We start from the raw sequence: 17,626 nt of genomic DNA on the forward strand, positions 1-17,626 counted from the left end.
CTCCTTTACGGTTTGAAGACCCTGACTCAGTAGACTTACCTTTGCCCTCGACTGTCTTCTATTCAGAGATGACCTATGACCTTATCCACCCCTATCGAATGTTCCCTTCATCACCAGTATCACCAGCAGATAGTATGGGGAAGAACCAAAACTCAGAACCACAGAGAAAATAAGTGGAAGAAACATAAAAAGCGGCTATCTCAAGACAAATAAAAAGCAGAAACGATGCACTGGTGTGCTACCTAACAGGTTCACAAATGTAGTTGTAATTGTTGTTAAAATGATCAAATATTGCTGAACGTCAAAGAGATGTTCCCAGATTTTTTTTTGGAGAAGGTTAATTGAAAGACTTCCTTCCTTCCTTTTTTCCTTCTCTCCTTTCTTCTTCCCTCCCTCCCTCCTTCCCTCCTTCGGAAGACCATTTCTTTACAGTCTGGCTATTTTTCCCGATCATCAATTTGCAAAAGAGCTCGTTGGCTGGCTTCCTCGCCTTCCTTTTCTCCCTCCTTTCAGGACATTCTGTTGCTTTGGCCAGCGAGCAGCCTGAACAGTCTAAAGGGAAAAGGCCTGGAAATCAGAGAGGCGATTACAGCCAAAGGACTGAACAAAGGGGGTTTGGCTGTGGCCTCCTCTGTCACTGGCACAAGCAGGGAAAAGTCAGCAAGAGGAGGACACTTGCCAATTTCATCATCTCTGACTGGAAACCTCAGGGATGACATTGGGTCTCTGGTGTCCAGCAAACTGGGAGAGGCTCACCATGTGGGACATGTTAATGAAATGTAGTGACTTAAGCCCGCTTTTGAAAAAAAACCTGTTAGACAATGAATTCACTTTTAAGAACCTTGAGATAAAATTGTACGAAACTAGGGTATGATGATGAATAAGTAAACAGTGTGTTACTCAGGATGGGCTCTGAGCAGACATCCAAGTGGTGGGTAGTTGGCAAGGACTCTCGTTAGAGAAGAGCAGGGAGGAACGGCCTGGCCTCTGCTGGGGACTCAGACTCCGCTGAACGTCAGAAATTCCACGACCGGAACGGAAGAAATCAAAGGAAAACTGAAACTTCTCTGAGCCTCGAGTCAAGAAAGGCACAATCAGCTACAGAAATGATTCCCAAGTCTCTAATGCTAAAGGGTTTCTTCCGTCTTCAGAGTTTTGATTTTATATCAAGTTGTCTTCCTAAGTATTAGGCTTAGCAAAATGAATGCTGGTTAAAGTTCATGAAATGATGACTCATATCAACTGAGATCTTGCCATGTAACGGACATTGTGCTACGCAAGCAATGGGACATTAAAAAACATGGGATCCAAAGTAGACATGCTAGCGGTGGAGAGGTGAATTACCTAATCACCATCTTGTCATGGCACGTCGCCAAATCCTTCTACACAGAACGAGTCCTTTCTAACAATTACATCTATCCAGTGATGCTTAATGAAGTGTAAGGACCAAACAGATGTGGCAGATAGTGGATGAACAGGATGAAATTTTACACTCGGGCTACATAAATAGATTCAGTAAGGGTCCAGGACAAATCTACGTGAGACAGGTCCACAGCGAATGCGTGAAGTATGGACAGGAACGCGTGGGCTCGGCCATTATGTTTTGGTAGCCGCAGCCCCTCCACACAGTTCCGCTACCAAAATGACCCTTGTTCTGACAGACTTGTGAACTGGGTGGCCCATGGGTGCATCCACATGTGGCATGTTGTTCACGACATTCTTTACCACTGAGGAAGGTCTCCCTGATGAGGATGGGGAAACGTGTGGCCCTCTCCCCGTTTACCCAGTGCTCATGAGGTCAGAGACCTCAGCTCAAGGTCAGAAAGAACTTTCTAATAGATCTGTTAAAAAAACCGATTATTTTCCTTGGGAAATACTCCAACAGAGAATAGATAACCATCCAAGATGGGATTATAGAAAGTAGAAGTTGATGACACCCAAGATGCCTCTCCATTTTTAAATCCGATTCTAGATTGCAGTTGTTTCAGCTGGATTTCGGATTTGAATAAACTGTCACTATCCTATACAGAGTCGACTGCTTTAAATAAAATCATTAATAAATCTGCTACAGTCTTTTTGCCTATTATGAAAACGAAACCAAAGTGCATCTCCTATTTCTTTAAGAAATATTGGCAGCGTACCAGTGCGCTTCTCAGCCTTCTATCGCCTTATGAAATGAGAAGGGACTGTTCTTTGAACTTGAGCTACTATTTTGTCCCCACGATTGGTACGTGTTCTTGGGAAGGATGTAACAAGAGGCAGGAGAATAAAGACTTTGCCATTTGCAGCGAGCCTCCGAGCCGCTCAGGGGAACTGGAAGGAGTTCTGGTGGGCCACCAGCACCCTAAAAATGAAGCAGGAGGAGCCAAGCCCGTGCTCTCTATTTCCTACACCCGCCGAGGCTCGGCGTGGCATTACCTTCCTATCCCCTTGGTACTCGGAACTTCCCGATCGCCTGGACGCCTTCTCGCTGCAAATAGTTTCATGTACTGTATTCGACATTAATGTAGGGTGACCGCGTGGAGATGTCTTCTATTCCTACTTTTAACAGATTAACAGCTAATAAACACCATGCAACACCCTCTCCTCTCAACCTCTTCTAAAAATACAGACTTTGATTTGCCAACATTGGTGTATTTAAAGCCTCCAAGATTCCAGAGAAGACTTTAGAAAGTTAACTGTGCAAGTAAGGCCTGCTCAGAGAGGAAAATTTCCAACACGAAGAGCCAATCAGTGTATCGGCAGCTCATTTGAGAAGAACGAACCTCAGGGGATCTTACAGCCATTTGTGAGGGAAGGAAATTTGTTCTTAAAATAAAACTTCTCTCTTTATTCTTGGTAGGCAAGAGTGAAGAGAACTCTGGGAACGCATCACTTGGGGAGGAGGGCAGGCAGCACAGCTTTCATTTCAAGAGGGAGCGCCTGTCTTTTCCAGGAGGGGACAGCGCGTTACAGTCCAGTGACTTACGCCACTTCTCTACCCTCCGTCTCCTACCTTCCCCTTCCTCCACTTAGGCGGGAGCAGTTAGTCTTAGAGGAAAGTCGAAATATCAGAGCTGTGTCCAGAGCTGTGTACACGACACGGAGAGAGCTTATCGAGGAGTCAAGCGGATAGTGTGCGGTGCTATGTATAGTGTATGAGCTAGTATCAATGCAGCAGAGGCCCCGAAGCAATGGATTGGTACAATACTGGGTGTTTGCCGAAGTCTGACGGTCCCAAGTATCTGACCCTTGGAGACCAGCTTGATTATTAGATTATACAATACAGGCAAATATTTCCAGAAATGTATTGGTCATTTTGCTTGAAGTATAGTTTCTGGGACCAAACCCTTTCTTTGTCCTTCAGGTAGGCATTTCTTGTTGCAACAGAAACACCAGTGTATTTGATTACTTCTCTCTCCTTTTGTTTCTTGCTCGTCTCTGTTGATTTAAGGAGCCTTTAAAGCCACAGCAATTTGACAACTTCGCTGACTCCACATACCCAGTGGAGGAGTTGACTCGGGGACAGGCTCTCGATGCACTGTAATGGTGATGATGACCTTGTCCTGTGCTCGAGACACAGCCAATGCTACTCTCTGCTCAACTTTGTTCACGGTACCTGTGGCCTTGACCTTTAGCACCTAACATGTATTTTTTTCATACAGACCAAACCTCCTTTGAAGAAAGGTCTTAGTGAAATCCCATCGCAGTTATGACTTGCTTGCAAATAACCCGAATTGGGTTCGTTTCTCCTTCCTCCGGCAACCCAGTGCCATTCGTGCCTGGTGAGCTTCCAGGCTAGTTTACCCCGGCGGCGCTCTCTCTCAGTGCCTGTGTGCACGCCATTTGCCAGACAAACCACCCAGGATCTCTGAAAAGTCAGTGCATTTCTTGGGATTGTGTACAAGTGCTGTTGCTGGCTTCTCTCTCTGCAGAACCGGACTGGAAGCCATCATGGAGACTTACGCATTCTGGAGACCCCCCGTGCGCACGCTCACCTTTGAGGATTTCACCACCATGCAGAAGCAGCAAGGTAAAGCCCTGGGGCCAGGCCTCTGCTCGGGAAGAGAGCCGGGGAGGGTGAGGGAGCCTAACGGAATGCAGTGCGTCTGGCAGCAGGCCCGGCCGCCGATGTCTCTGGAACAAACAGAACTCAGTAGCTCCGTAAATAACTAACAAACACATCACCACTCGCGCAAACAGGCTGGTTCCGGAGGCGGCACTTCACCTGGCACCCAGATCCTCTCTCTCCCTAAAGGCAAGGTTACGTGGTCATGATCAGGGCGGTGGGAAGGGCTCGTTTCTACCGCTAAGCATTCACGCCGCCCTTGGTGTTTGAAGAGATCTTCATGATAACTTCGTTTCTTCCTCCCGGAGCCGCATCGGTTTTCTTATGCTAGTTTTGCAGATGAGAAAGAACTTAGCTCCGGACAGGGGGATTGCATGGCTCGGGGTCCGCACGGTGGGAGCGGCCGCTGCCCGCCCGGCCGCACTTTGCCACTTGTGCCTCTCCTTTTTTGGCTTCCTTGCAACACGCCATCAAGTCGATGGGCAGGTGGACTCTCCGCTCCCCTACTGCCTTGGGCGTCTGATTTCTGATATCCCTTCCCTTGCAGCTCAGGGTGGGAAACCTTTGGCCATGCGTATGGATGGCAGGTCGGCTGATTTCACTTTTTCTCTCTGTCCCGTGAGTGGCTCTCCCAGGCGCAGCGCCCGCACTCACCTGTACTCCTGAGTGAGAGCTTGGCAAAGCGTCAGACGCCTGTGGGCCTCCCTCTCCGGTCTGTTCCTGCCGCAAGGTGACACTGATCAAAATTACAGACTGAGCTTATTCTGTTCCAGCAAATGGTCACCGTGCACAGAATCCCGATGTCTGAATTTGTGGCTTTGTGACACAGGAGGCCGCCCTAGGACTCGATTACGCGTTATATTACATTCCCTCCTCAGGGCGGCTGTTGGCAGTTTACACACTAAAGTAGGTTTGCAACCTAAAATGCTGAGATCTGTCGGGTTTTAAGATGAACAGAGATTAAAGCATAGGCTCTGCATCCAGACAATGCGGGTGAGGCTGTCATCGCTGTCCCCGTCTAGCTCTGCGACCTTGGTCAAGTCCCTCATCTTTTCTGACACTTAGTTTTCTCATCTGCAAAGTGGGAGAATGTAACAGACCTCTCCTGAGGATTAAATGAGCGAATGCATTTAAGAACTCAAGCACTCAGTACCTCTAGCTATTGTCGTCGTCATCTTCCTCCCCCTTGTGTCTGGATCCCTAAGAGGAAGATGAGTCCCAGACAAGAGGTACTGCCTTCCTGATGACTGCTTATTCAAAACATGGTGAGACCATTCATTTCTACAGGGATCCGGTGAGGCGAGTGATTAGAATTTCTATCCTTTTTTATAAGTGGAGGAGACGCGGAAGCCCTTCACATGAAGCGACTTGCTCCCCATCAGCTGTGGTAGCAGCAGGCTGACCAACGGCCCGGGAGTGACTCTGCTCTGAGGCCCCCGGGCCCAGAAGAGGCAGAGATTTCATGGGAGTGGGGAAGATGGGCCCTTCTCTCTGACAGCCACTCGCTCTCTCTATATCCTCGGGCAAGTTACTTCTCTGGACCCAGTTTCCTCACCCACCAAAGAGGGATAACTTTTTGTGAGGCCACTTATATAAACGCGCTTTACCAATGACAATGTATCACACAGAGACACTTACTTGATTCTATTTATTTCTGAGGTGGCTTCTTGCTTATGTGCCCTTGCCTTACTCGTTGACTTTCCAAGGTCTAGGTGAGGGGGCACTTGTGTCACGGAGGCTGGTAGGGGAAGGTTGGCAGGGATATTGCCAGGTCCTGAGAATAGGCATCGGTGGTGGCTTTATGTCCACTGCTGTGTCCCCAAGATTTACCCCAGGGGCTGGTACCCAGGAAGCTCTTAATAAACAATGAATGAGGTCGTTTGGTGGCACCGTGGCTCAGGTAGGCGGGGTCGCCGTCCGATTACATCCGGGAGCACGACCAGCTGGCACGTGCGTGGATATGGACGTGGCGCGAAGCCGGGGGTGCCGCCTGCGTTTCGCCAGCCCGCGGGGCCGCTGAGCGGGCGCGGCACCTGGGTGGGCTGTGTAGGTGTCCGGACCGCAGGGTTCACGGTTCTCCTACTGAAAACGCATCGAGATGAAGCCTTATTGCGAACACTTCGCAAATAACGGCTTAAGAGAAACAGAACTTTTGAAGCAAATCGTCACACTCATTCGGTGACTCTCTTTTTCATTGGTGGAGGGAATGAGCTTGAATTATTGGATACATATGGCAGTGGGGTGGGCTAGAGGAAAAGCCAAGGCTCTATTAAATACTTTAATTGGAATACATTTTTGAACAATACACTGAACCTGATCCAGATTCTCATTATTGAAAAATATGCGGCTTGGTTCTTGACGTTAACAGAGGACGTAAAAGTAACAATACCCATTCCCTCTCCCCTTAAGAACTAAGAGTCCCAGTAACTCTGGACAGTATCACTCATAAAATAAAAAAAGAGACACAGCCGTCTATGGTGGACTGCTTTTGCATCTTAGAAGAAAAGGAGCGTGGCGAACTTCTAGAGAAAACTTGAGTGACAGACCGGTTGTGTAGCATTTCGCAGTTAGTGACGAGAGTGTTGGCACCAAACCTAAGATCCAAATAATGACTGACTCACACAGGTGTCCCTATTACCTCACGCTTCAAACCCATAACTATCTGGCCTGCCAAATACATGGCCCTCGGACAGTGCCGAGCTGCTGCTGCTGGAGGCTGCATCAGCCATTCTGCTTGGATGAGGTTAAGGATGCTTTTTTTCATCCTGCCCTTGCTGTCATTTTTATTTCTCTTTTATTAAGATCCATCTGTTGATAAAATATCCAGGAAAGCCCTTAGGTGAATTAGCCAAAGTTTTGCAAAAATCCAGATCTTTCTGTTTTTAAAAACATATCGAATGGGTGTTTTATGTAGTTGTTTTCTCTTATGGGAGGAATGCATGGGATTCATTATCCTCTGCCTTTTGCACAGACAGGGACTGAGGCAGGGAGCTCTCTAATGCCATATCTGTGAGTAAGTAGCGGCAGGGCTGAGGTCCAAATGGATCTCTCGCTTGACAAGACAGTTTCCAGCAGATGACATTGTCTTTCTCATTTCTTACTAATTAGAGCTTTCCTTTTCGACAAAAACAAATTTAGTTTGCTCTTCCGATTGATGGATTTTCCCCCAACAACTTGTACATTAACTCTAAAGAAGTCCATCTTTCATTTTTATGAAGTCAAGTGCATGACCTTCAGACGTCTTCATTTAGAATTAGCAAAGGAGTTTATACTTTTGGAGAACAGGAGATAAACATTATAGTTCTGGAGTGGCTTCTGCTTGAACACGGCTAGTGACGGGGACAAAATGAACGAACCATGTAAATTATGCTTGGGGAAGTTGACTGAGACAACGCAGAGACAGAAGAAAAGAAAGAACAGCTCAGGTCAGTTCCAGCCAAGTTCAGTCCTATTTCTGATGATGTTCTGATATTGTTCTGATAATGATATATACGATGGAGCTATCTGTATAGACAAAACGGAGAGAGCTTCCGTGAGCAGCGTCTCCAAGTGATTTGATATCTGCTGTGCTAAAAGGAACCGTCCTGGACCAGTGACACCAAAGCCGGCAATATGTCTCCTCCATCCATGGGAACGAGGAAACCTGCCATTCACTGAGGGCCTCCTCGCTCCTCACCTGGGACAGACATCATCACACAGATTTCCACACCACGGCCGTCCGGCATCTCAATGTTTGTCAGGCAGTTAGGATTATGAGGGTCTGTGTTGGCGTTGGGATTTGTATTAAGTAGAGATTGGCCAGAGCAAATTCATACTAGTAAAAGGTTGGGAAGGGAGGACAGCCGAATGGACAGCAGCCTTGGAACTACGAGGAGATCACGCTAATGATGCCAAGAAAGCCAGTGGACGCAAGTCTCGGTCATCACTGAGCGGGGGAGTAACGCCCGTGAGGGGCTCGGGACAGGGCCCAGGGGGCGTCTCAAGTCAACCCACCAAACGAAGCTTTGTTCACGTCCTCCATTCTGCCCTCCGAGTCCCTCGCACTTGGCGTGTCCCAAACGGACTTGGCGCCCTCTCCCGAGGGGGGGACGCCTCCATCCGTTCATTGTCCTAGATGTCCCCTCCTTTCCACCTGCCGCGTCCAACCGTCACCCAGTTCTTCAGTCTGTCCACCTCTCCAGTCTCCCTTGCCACCACCCACTCCAGGCTGTCGCCGTCTCTCACCTGACTTCATTCTCAGGCTCCCCGGGACGGAAACGGCCGCCGGCAGCCCCGGACCCGCATCCTTTTAGGTTGAAATCTGATGGGAAAGGCCTCATGCCTCTCTCCTAAGGTTTCTAGCAAAACCTCACAAAGTCTCACTGACTGTAACTGAGTCGCCCCTGAACCAGTTCCTGAGGTTGGCGGTGAGGGAATACGTCGCCTCCACTGTCCGGGCGTGAGTCACATGGTCTCCCTGGAGGGAGGGGAGCAGGCGACAGTGGGTGTTTCTCAGCGGGAGACCGGGTACCGTTGCCAGGAGAGAGACGGAGTGGTTCCAGATCACAGTAACAACAGATGTTCACAGCAGCGAGGAAGGCAGGGGAGCAAGGGGCAGGGAAACCAACGTGTTAATGGAAAGTGAAAAAAAAAAAACAAAAACGGGCGTAAAACAGGGCCTTCCAAGAAGCATCAGACCGACGCACGACATGAGATCCGGGCACATGTATGAAAAGCTGTTTTAAAGGGAAGAGTGTTGGATAATGCGCATCTCTAAACTTCACGGAGAAGGATGCACTGGGAGCCCTTCTAAGACGGAAACCACACAGTCAGCGGTGCGCTGTTTCGCACGTGCGTTCCGAGATGGGCACTCATTCCCGCTAAGGGGGATTCCTTGGTCGAGGTGAACAGGGCTGTGGTCATGAAGTTTTGTGGAATTTGACCAGAGGGTGCTGACATTTTACCTCCTACCTGTTCGAACGCCTCAGAGGAGGCTACTCAGGGACACACGGTGAATCAGCACTCCTCAGGGACAGATGCCACCAAGTTACGTGAGAGAAGAGTCTGGCTCATGGAACCACGTAACTACATGCAAATTGATTCTCCACTAGCCCAGATGGGGTTTTGTTTTGCTGTTTTCCAGTATTTTTTTGGGGGGGAGGCGGGGGAGGAGGAAGCACAACAAAATAACCCCAAAAGGAAACTGTATGTGAAAGCCTCCCTATTACAATCTGGAAGCGATCAATTTAAAGATGCAAAATTCAGCAGGTTTGGTATTCAGGATTTTCACAGTCACATTGAACTTGTCTTCATGGTACACAAGTAAGTATGTTTTAGGCTATCATCCTCGTATGGAATCACTGTTAAACACGTATTCTTCTGGGTTACTTTGGCTGTTAGCCTTGAATATGGGAGCAAATTAATGTCAAATATGAATTTTAATGAGTATTTCCTCGCTTCTGTCCAAGGGCAGAAACGTGGGGCTGGTGGGGCCTGGTCCCAAAATACCATGGGGTTTCGGCGCGTTAGGGTATTCTGTTTTCAAAAATTAAATTATTTATTTTTATTAATTTATTGTTAAGTTAAAGTTGACATGTGATATTATGTCAGTTTTAGGTGTACAACATAGTGATTCAATAATGATATATTTTACGAAGTGATCACCATGATAAGCCTAATATCCATGTTACCATACGGTTATCACGATATTACTGACTACATTCCCTATGCTGTACTTTACATCCCTGTTCACTTGTAAGTGGAATCTCAAAAACCACACAAATGAGCAGACAACTCAAAGCGGAAAGACTCACAATATAGAGGACAAACCGACGGTTGCCAGTGGCGAGGTGTTAGGGAGATGGGTGAAAAAGTAAAAGGGATTAAGAGGCACAAACTTCCAGTTATAAAATAGATAAGTCACGGGCATTACATTTTAATCACCTCTTGAAAGTGGATCAGGACCTCTGAGGATAGTCAGTGCTCTTCATCCAATGGGAAGAAGACACCGAGCTATTTGTGTTTGAGTTTGCTTTGCTTGCTCTGAGAGGAGACAGAGACCAGGGACATCCCACTGCTGTCCTGGGCAAGGGTTGGGGGAAGGGACAGACAGCTCAGAGAGGGAAGAGAGTTGGTTTGGCCTTTGGGAACATGGCCCTGGTGGGTCCACGGCTGTCACATGCTCAGTGTCCTGTCACCCACAACCATGGAGGCCCCCCAGCCTGTTACATGGGGGCATCACCAGTGTGTGGAGAGGCCGAGATGCTCAGCTCCGTGGACGGAGGCCAACTGCTGAGAGCCATCACCATCAGAACCCAAATGCCCCAAGGTCCCCTTCGTCTTCCTTCAATCTTTCTTCACTCATACCAGGAGAAAGGAAAGGAGGCAAATATTCAAGGCCGAGGTGCACTTTGTATATGTATTACTTCACCTACTTCTCAAAACATCCCTACATATATGTATTTCTAATTCCGTTTATTTGGAGAGGCTAACTGGCTAAGGTCAGCAAGACAGCCGGGATTGAAGCTGGGTTTGTCTGACACTCTAGTCCAAGATCCTCCATTAAATAAAGATGAAATCAAGACCCTAGAGCACCTGGACCTGGCGAGTACAGAGGGGATGAGGGCGAAGGGAAGAGAACGCTGTGCAGGAACGGGGGGCGCGCTCTCCTCCGAGAGGCAGCTCCGACCCCAGCGGCGGTGCGGCCTGGCCCCCCACTCCGCCCCAGCTCTTCTGCGATGGGAGCCCTGCAGGCAGCCAAGTGTCGACGTGCACAGGGCGGGCAGCCTGCCTCCTCCTGTGTATGCAGCGCTCGGCTGGCACTCGCGATCTTGTTTAATAGCTGACAAGTTGTTAGATCATGAGAGAGCAAAGACTTTTCAGTATCTCGGTTTGCTTCTCTGCAAAACGAATACCGTGGTCTTCTCTCTGTGGGCTTTGAAAAATCGCTATTATCTGTATTGAGTACTTTAAGTGCATTAGAGCATTAGTTCTTCAAAGCAAATGGGAGCACTGTGACCTTCTCTTGGACAGGTTTGCTCTCTCCCTTCAAACACTAGTTCATATGGGGGCTCCCCCCCAAACTGAAGCTCAGCAGGCCACCAAGTCTCATTTCCAGTGAGTGTCATTTAAGAGCCAAAGCGAGCTGACTACAAACTTTTAACATGTGCCTCTCATCTGCTCAGCAGAAATCCCTGTAACTTGTTAATAGTTCTTTGTATTTTTTTTGTAGTGAAACCAATTGAGGCCTTAAATCAGTACCATTCGTTCCATCTCGGGCCATCCGAGAAAACCATTTAGAGTTGTAAAAAGTCATCTGCTCCGTCCCACACTTCCTGCCACAGGGCGAGGGCCAGTGCCTGATGGAGCGTACCTATACCAGGACAGTGGTGTGCTGGACAGGGGGTCTCCTGGGGGACCATATAAACACCAGACCTGGGAGAGCAGGGACAGACTTTCAAAGGGAGGAGACCAGATACATCGCCCATAAAACACAGCTCTCTCTACAGCTGGAGTCAAGTTTCCCCATTTGTCCCGTAGCACTTATTTCACGGAAGCTCATGGCATTTAGGGTGGAAGATGAGGAAAATGTGGAGAATGCCTCCAAAAGGACCCACATGCTTGCAGAAAACAAATTCCCGAGCTTCCTGTAAGGCCCTGCAAGGGTCACAAAAGCAAGCAGCGTGAGACCCTCTTCCTCACCCTCTCGGCCTCCCTCTTGGACCCCTTCATTAGACTGAAAAAATTCCTTGGAAGGTGCTTGCTATTGGCCATCCACACTTTAGCATCAATTGAATCCTCAGACAGAACTATGAGGAGGACAGAAACCGAAGGCATCAGTTTGTGGCCCTCGTTCCACAGATGGGGGGAACTGAGGGGCCGCCCACCTCGCCGGTGCTCGTGAGCGGGGTGGAGGCCTGGAATCAGGCTCGGTTCTCTTCCCGCCCATGCTCGGCTGCCGGCTTACTTCGTCCAGTGGTATTATAGAAAGTTGGCCTTATCTCAATTTATAGCATAAAAAACTTTTTACCTCTCTTAAAGGAATTTAAGGCATGAACAAGAAACAAGGAAGAATAACCTAAAATGGCTTTAAAATCAGTAGCTATTTAGAACTTAGTCCAATTCTACCTTGCAAACTCATAGAGGAAATTCTTTTGACCAAGGAGGAGATGATATCAGTTGGGCTTCATAAAAATTTAACTTTGAAAAAAATTATTAATGAGAGCTAAATTTGTGCTTCTACAGCCAGTACTATACCTTATCTGTGGAGGTAGGCCGAGGCTTTTTTCTTCCCCTGTTAAAAGTGAACTTTGATGCTTCTGCCTCTCAGTTTGCACATCTGGACCCTCCTCCCTGGCACACGATGGTTTCTTTGCATCCCAGTATCTGGAACCTTACTGGTTTTCTTCACATTTTCCTCACTGATAAAAACCTTATTCCTGCTCCTTTCCACTTAAAGTGGCCTTTACCCTTTTATAGCGTCTCAGTATCTGAGAGTCCCTACATGAGTTGTGGGTGACCCGCATGCTCCTTGGGGAATCGTGGCTCTCAGCAAATCAGGGAAACCTCCAACCTTGCCCCGAAGGAAGAAATGCACCTGGGAGAGTCCCCGTCGAGGAGGAAGTAGCCACTCTTTCTGGAATTCAAGTAGATGAAAGGTCGAGGAGCCCCGGCACTCGCGCCGGCTCAACTGCCAATGGGTGAGGCCAGAAGTGGGTGCTGTGCTGCTGCTTCCGGGCCCGGGCAAGGGGAGGCTTGGAGAGGTCGTTTCTGGCCTTCTCTGGCCATCTGAGACCACATCCGAAGCAGGCTGGGTCGTGCCGGCGCTTCGTGTGTTGGTGCGTCAGCCACCAAGCCAGTTCTAGTACCTACGCGTCGTAAGAGAAACCCGTTCAAATACAGACTCGGGGCCTTTAGAGCCTCTTGCCCAGGTGTGCTCTCTAGACCTACAGCATCAATACCACCTGAGGACTTACTGGAAATGTAAATTCTCAGGCCCTGCCCTCTAGACCTATGCATGGAAGCCTGGGGTGGAGTCAGCGACCTGAGGTTTAACACTCCCGCCGGCGATTCTCAGGCACACGGTGTTTCAGAATCACTGCTCTAGGCACTTGGAAGTAAGGAATCTGGGCTGTAACACTGGTTGTCAACCCAGGCTGCACATTAGAATTACCTGGGGAAATTTTAAGACAATATGGATACGGAGGTCCCGTACTCAGAAATTCTCGGTCTGTCTGAGGTGGGATTCTGGAACCTCAGCAGTTCTGAGAGCTCGCAGCTGCTCCGAGCTTGAGAACCACTTACCCAACTCAAGTTCTCATCTTCTAGATGAGGAAACCACCCTAAGGGGAGAGGGTGTGCCGGGGTCAGAAGGGGGCCTGCGTGGCAGAGCCGTGAGTACGACGCAGATCCCCCGATTTTATGACCTGCTTGGCCTCTCATTATTAATATCCCAAACCCAAGGATTATATTTACGGTCTCTGCTCCAGTCTCTGAGACTGGGCAGGCTCTAATAAGGGGAGATTAGCAGATCCTCTGGATCATAATGATTTCATTTTGGGTTAGCTTTGCTGTATGCTAACCTAGCTCTTGTAATTGTGCTTATAATGTCTTTCATATGACAGAACCTCAATCTCATACCTCAGTTCCCACTACCTGGGCCCCTCAGCCCTCCCAGGCTTCAACCTTGACTTGGCATCCTGCCCCAGTACCCCATTTCCTCTGAGATTAAGGTCCTGAGATTCGGTATCCTATATTTTTAGCTGGAAGACTAAATATGGTGAAGTGAGCGACAGTGCCAAGTTGAAATACTTATGTAATGCATTTGCACTGAGAACGGGAAAAGCTGAGCGAATGGATTTTAATGCCGATTAGCAGAGGTCTTACTGGGAAGCGCAGCCGATGGTGAGAAAAGGCAAAGCGAATAGTGGAAGGTTTATTACTATGATGATTATTTTTTAAAAACAAGACTTATGAAGACCTGCTTCACAGAGAAACGTCCCCCTTTGTCCTCTTGGAGTGTGTGTGTGTGTGGGTGTGTACATGTGTATGCGTGCACACACAGGTGGAATCACTTAGCAGAAGTCTGCTGAGTTAAGAGAAAGCAATGGATATGTAAAACTCAGCGCATCTTGGACATTTGAGGGTGCCTCCTGCATGGCTTGCATCTGGCCTCGACAGACAACTTAAAAGGCCTCTGTCTCAATGGAATTCATGTTTTATTTTTCAGGGGGCAGCACAGGCACTTCTCCAACCACCTCCAGCACTGGGACACCATCCCCTTCGGCTTCATCTCATCTTTTATCTCCATCCTGTTCTCCTCCAACCTTTCATCTGGCCCCCAACACTTTCAACGTGGGCTGCCGAGAGAGCCAGCTGTGTAATCTGAACCTCTCTGATTATCCACCATGTGCCCGAAGCAACATGGCTGCCTTGCAGAGCTATCCAGGGCTGAGTGACAGTGGCTACAACAGGCTCCAGAGCGGCACCGCTTCAGCCACCCAACCCTCCGAAACCTTCATGCCTCAGAGGACTCCATCCCTGATCTCAGGAATACCAACTCCTCCCTCGTTGCCTAGCAACAGCAAGATGGAAGCCTACGGTGGCCAGCTGGGGTCCTTCCCCACTTCCCAGTTCCAGTATGTCATGCAGGCCGGCAATGCGGCCTCCACCTCCTCATCGCCACACATGTTCGGGGGCAGCCACATGCAGCAGAGCTCCTACAATGCCTTCTCTCTCCACAACCCTTACAATCTGTACGGATACAATTTCCCCACCTCCCCTAGGCTGGCTGCAAGCCCAGAGAAACTGAGCGCCTCACAAAGCACTTTACTCTGTTCTTCTCCTTCCAATGGGGCCTTCGGCGAGAGGCAGTACCTGCCCGCGGGGATGGAGCACAGCATGCACGTGATTAGCCCTTCGCCCAGTAACCAGCAGGCGACCAACACCTGTGACGGCCGGCAGTACGCGGCGGTCCCCGGCTCCTCCTCCCAGATGTCTGTGCACATGGTTTAGTGGCCAGTGCAAACGCCACGGAGCCCGCAGTGGCTGTGGCCCCTCCTCTCGGGAGCCCGGTGCCTCTGAAACGCAGGAACTGTGAGGTTTTTTCTTTTTTCTGGAGGGGGAGATCATATACCCAAGAACAGCAGAGACATTTAAGCCACTGAAGTGTACCTGCGGTGGATTCATCTCCAACTCAGTGGCCGTTTTCCTGCCTTCCCACAGCTTAGTTTTTATAAAGCATCGTCTACCCAGAGTGGCCTTTGAAGAAAACTGAATAATCATTTTATAATAATGTTAAGGGAGATGCTAGCGTTTAGCAGCTGTGAAGTTAGCTGCAGACACACAGAGACCTACCCATACATACATGCATGCATACACACACACGTTCGTACACGGACTCATACAGACACACGCATCCATGCACACTGACTCGGAACTGGGCGAACTCTGTGGAGAGGCTCAGAACAGGTGCTTCCACCAGGAATTCGTCTGCGTACAACACTAGATGGACTGGGCCGGCGGCGGCTGTCAACCTGTCTCCCCTGCGGCTTCCCGTGTTTCTGGAATGAGCCGTGTATCCTGGAGCCCCTTCCCAGCCGTGAAGGTGGAAAGACATCAGGACTACGACTGGACCTGGCTTCTTGAAAAAGACTGCTTTTCACTCTTGGTTGTCTTCACTCAGTATCTATCACTGACGGTCCCAGGGGTGTCTGTGAAAAGAGGGAGTAAGCGCAGCCGAATGAGAGAGAGAGTGAGAGAGAGAGAGAGAGAGAGAGAGAGAGAGAGAGAGAGAGAGAGAGAGAGAGACTAGAGGGCAAGAGGCGGAGAGCGAGACTGAGAGAGGAAGTGTGAGCAGTGATGAGAGTTTTAATTCACCAAGGAAATCTGGCTTTGGTTTGTTTCTCTCCGTTCTCCCTACAGGTTATAGAAAGAACCATGGCATTATTGAGGAGTAAACGTCTCTGGGACACTGTGCGTGGTCAGGATGCTGGCAAGAGGGACCGGGGCCAGGAATGCATCTCGATCCCACAGCTCTGACGGCTGTGGCCCGGAAGAGGGGTGCGCCGCATGGGGAGTGCCGACTCCAGAGCAAGCGCCTGGCAGGGCGAGGGACGTAGAAGGAGTGCGAAGAAGAAGAGCGTTAGAATCCTGGCGGACGAAAGGAGCCAAGCGCAGAGGCGACAGACAGAGGCCTGGCCCCCGGCACGCCAGGTCCAGACACCGGACCCGCCCGCCCGCCCCACAGCCCTGTGGCAGGAGAAATCCCGTCAGGGCCCAGCGAATCACGGATGGGCCTAGACATCCTCCCACCCGCCCTTAGAGCTCCATTTTTTTAATCAAATAGTTCATTGCATTTTGAAGTTTTGGGTTTTTTTCCCTTCACCTTTCCCTTCCCTTGAAATCCTTTAATGATTAAGAAAACAAGTGGAGTTTGGTGCCAGCTAAACTTTTAAAAATGGTGTGGAAATGCAAATAATACCAAGTAAAATAATACAGATATTATTAAGATTTTTGGTTTTGAGGTGATGTAGATAAGTGTATTTATGTGCCTAGTGGGGAATCAATATTATGAATATTAAAAAAAGGGGGCAATAAAAAGGGTATGTAAAATATGTATGAAGAAAATGTGTATAAAAATTTGCCCTTATGCACGGAACTGTTTCAGAGTGCCAAGCACAGAATGCCGCTAAATAAAATCTTCGCCATTATTTTGTGCGTGTTCGTTCACATGGAGAAGCAGGTAGGGGGCTGTGCTGTCCAGTGAGCACGGCACCGCCACCTCTGCCACTTCCCGTGACCTTTATTCAGACTCCATCCGGAAGACACTACTGTCCACATCCCGTGGTTAGACACTAAGGTCCGGAGAGATCGAGCGGGTCAACTGGAATCGTACAGCCCATCCGGGAGGGAAGTGGAACCTGAAACCAGGTCTGACTCTAGTGGGCTGTTCACTCGCAGGTTCTCTGCAGAGACCTGTGAGTCTGACAGCCATCCTCACGTAAGCCGCGTGCCAGACATCGCACGGTCTCTCGTCGAATCCTCCCACAATTCTGAGATGGGTATTATCATCATTTTATAAATCCGGAAATAAACTTTAAAAAGATTAAGTGCTTGACCAAGGCTTCCGGGTAGCAAGTAGTTCTGCTGGCACTCTGACCTTGGGGTCTGTGCTATTAGTACAAAGTCGTTCCTTGAAGTCCCAGTAGTCCTGCGAGACACTTGGACAATCAGGAAAGGAGATACATTCTAAGGGGGTGAGGCGGGACTGCCTCTGCGGCTGGATTGACTGAGTATGTTTAGTTTTTAATATACACCCTCTCCTTTGAAGACACCGCCTGATAGCACCAGAGGAGTGATTTTGAGTTGTATGCACCAAGTGACGACTTGTGAGAGACTAATGATGTACCTAGGGCTCTTCAACTCATAAGAACTTTCCCATATTACCTCATTTGAGCCTCTCAATAATTACGAGATGTAGACAGGGCAGGAATTATTGTTTTGCAAATGGGAGACTAGGATTATAAAGTGACCTGTCTGGGAGGCAGCAGAGCCAGGACTTGAAACCTTCTGCTCTTACCTCTACCCTAGATTGCTTCT

At 48.9% G+C, this 17,626-nt stretch overlaps 1 protein-coding gene across 1 annotated transcript in view; it reads left to right on the forward strand.

The window, feature by feature from the left end:
- TBX15 (T-box transcription factor 15) overlaps positions 1 to 16,751 on the forward strand; it is an 89,388-nt gene extending 72,637 nt beyond the window's left edge. The window contains exons 7-8 of the mRNA XM_016160900.2: positions 3,915 to 4,012; positions 14,256 to 16,751. Coding sequence (XP_016016386.1) covers positions 3,915 to 4,012; positions 14,256 to 15,040 — 883 coding nt within the window. The 3' untranslated portion in view covers positions 15,041 to 16,751. The remainder of the gene's footprint in view (positions 1 to 3,914; positions 4,013 to 14,255) is intronic.
- The last annotated feature ends 875 nt before the right edge of the window (positions 16,752 to 17,626 follow it).

This window comes from Rousettus aegyptiacus, unplaced genomic scaffold (assembly GCF_014176215.1).
Source record: "Rousettus aegyptiacus isolate mRouAeg1 unplaced genomic scaffold, mRouAeg1.p scaffold_m13_p_17, whole genome shotgun sequence".
NCBI classification, from domain to species: domain Eukaryota; kingdom Metazoa; phylum Chordata; class Mammalia; order Chiroptera; family Pteropodidae; genus Rousettus; species Rousettus aegyptiacus.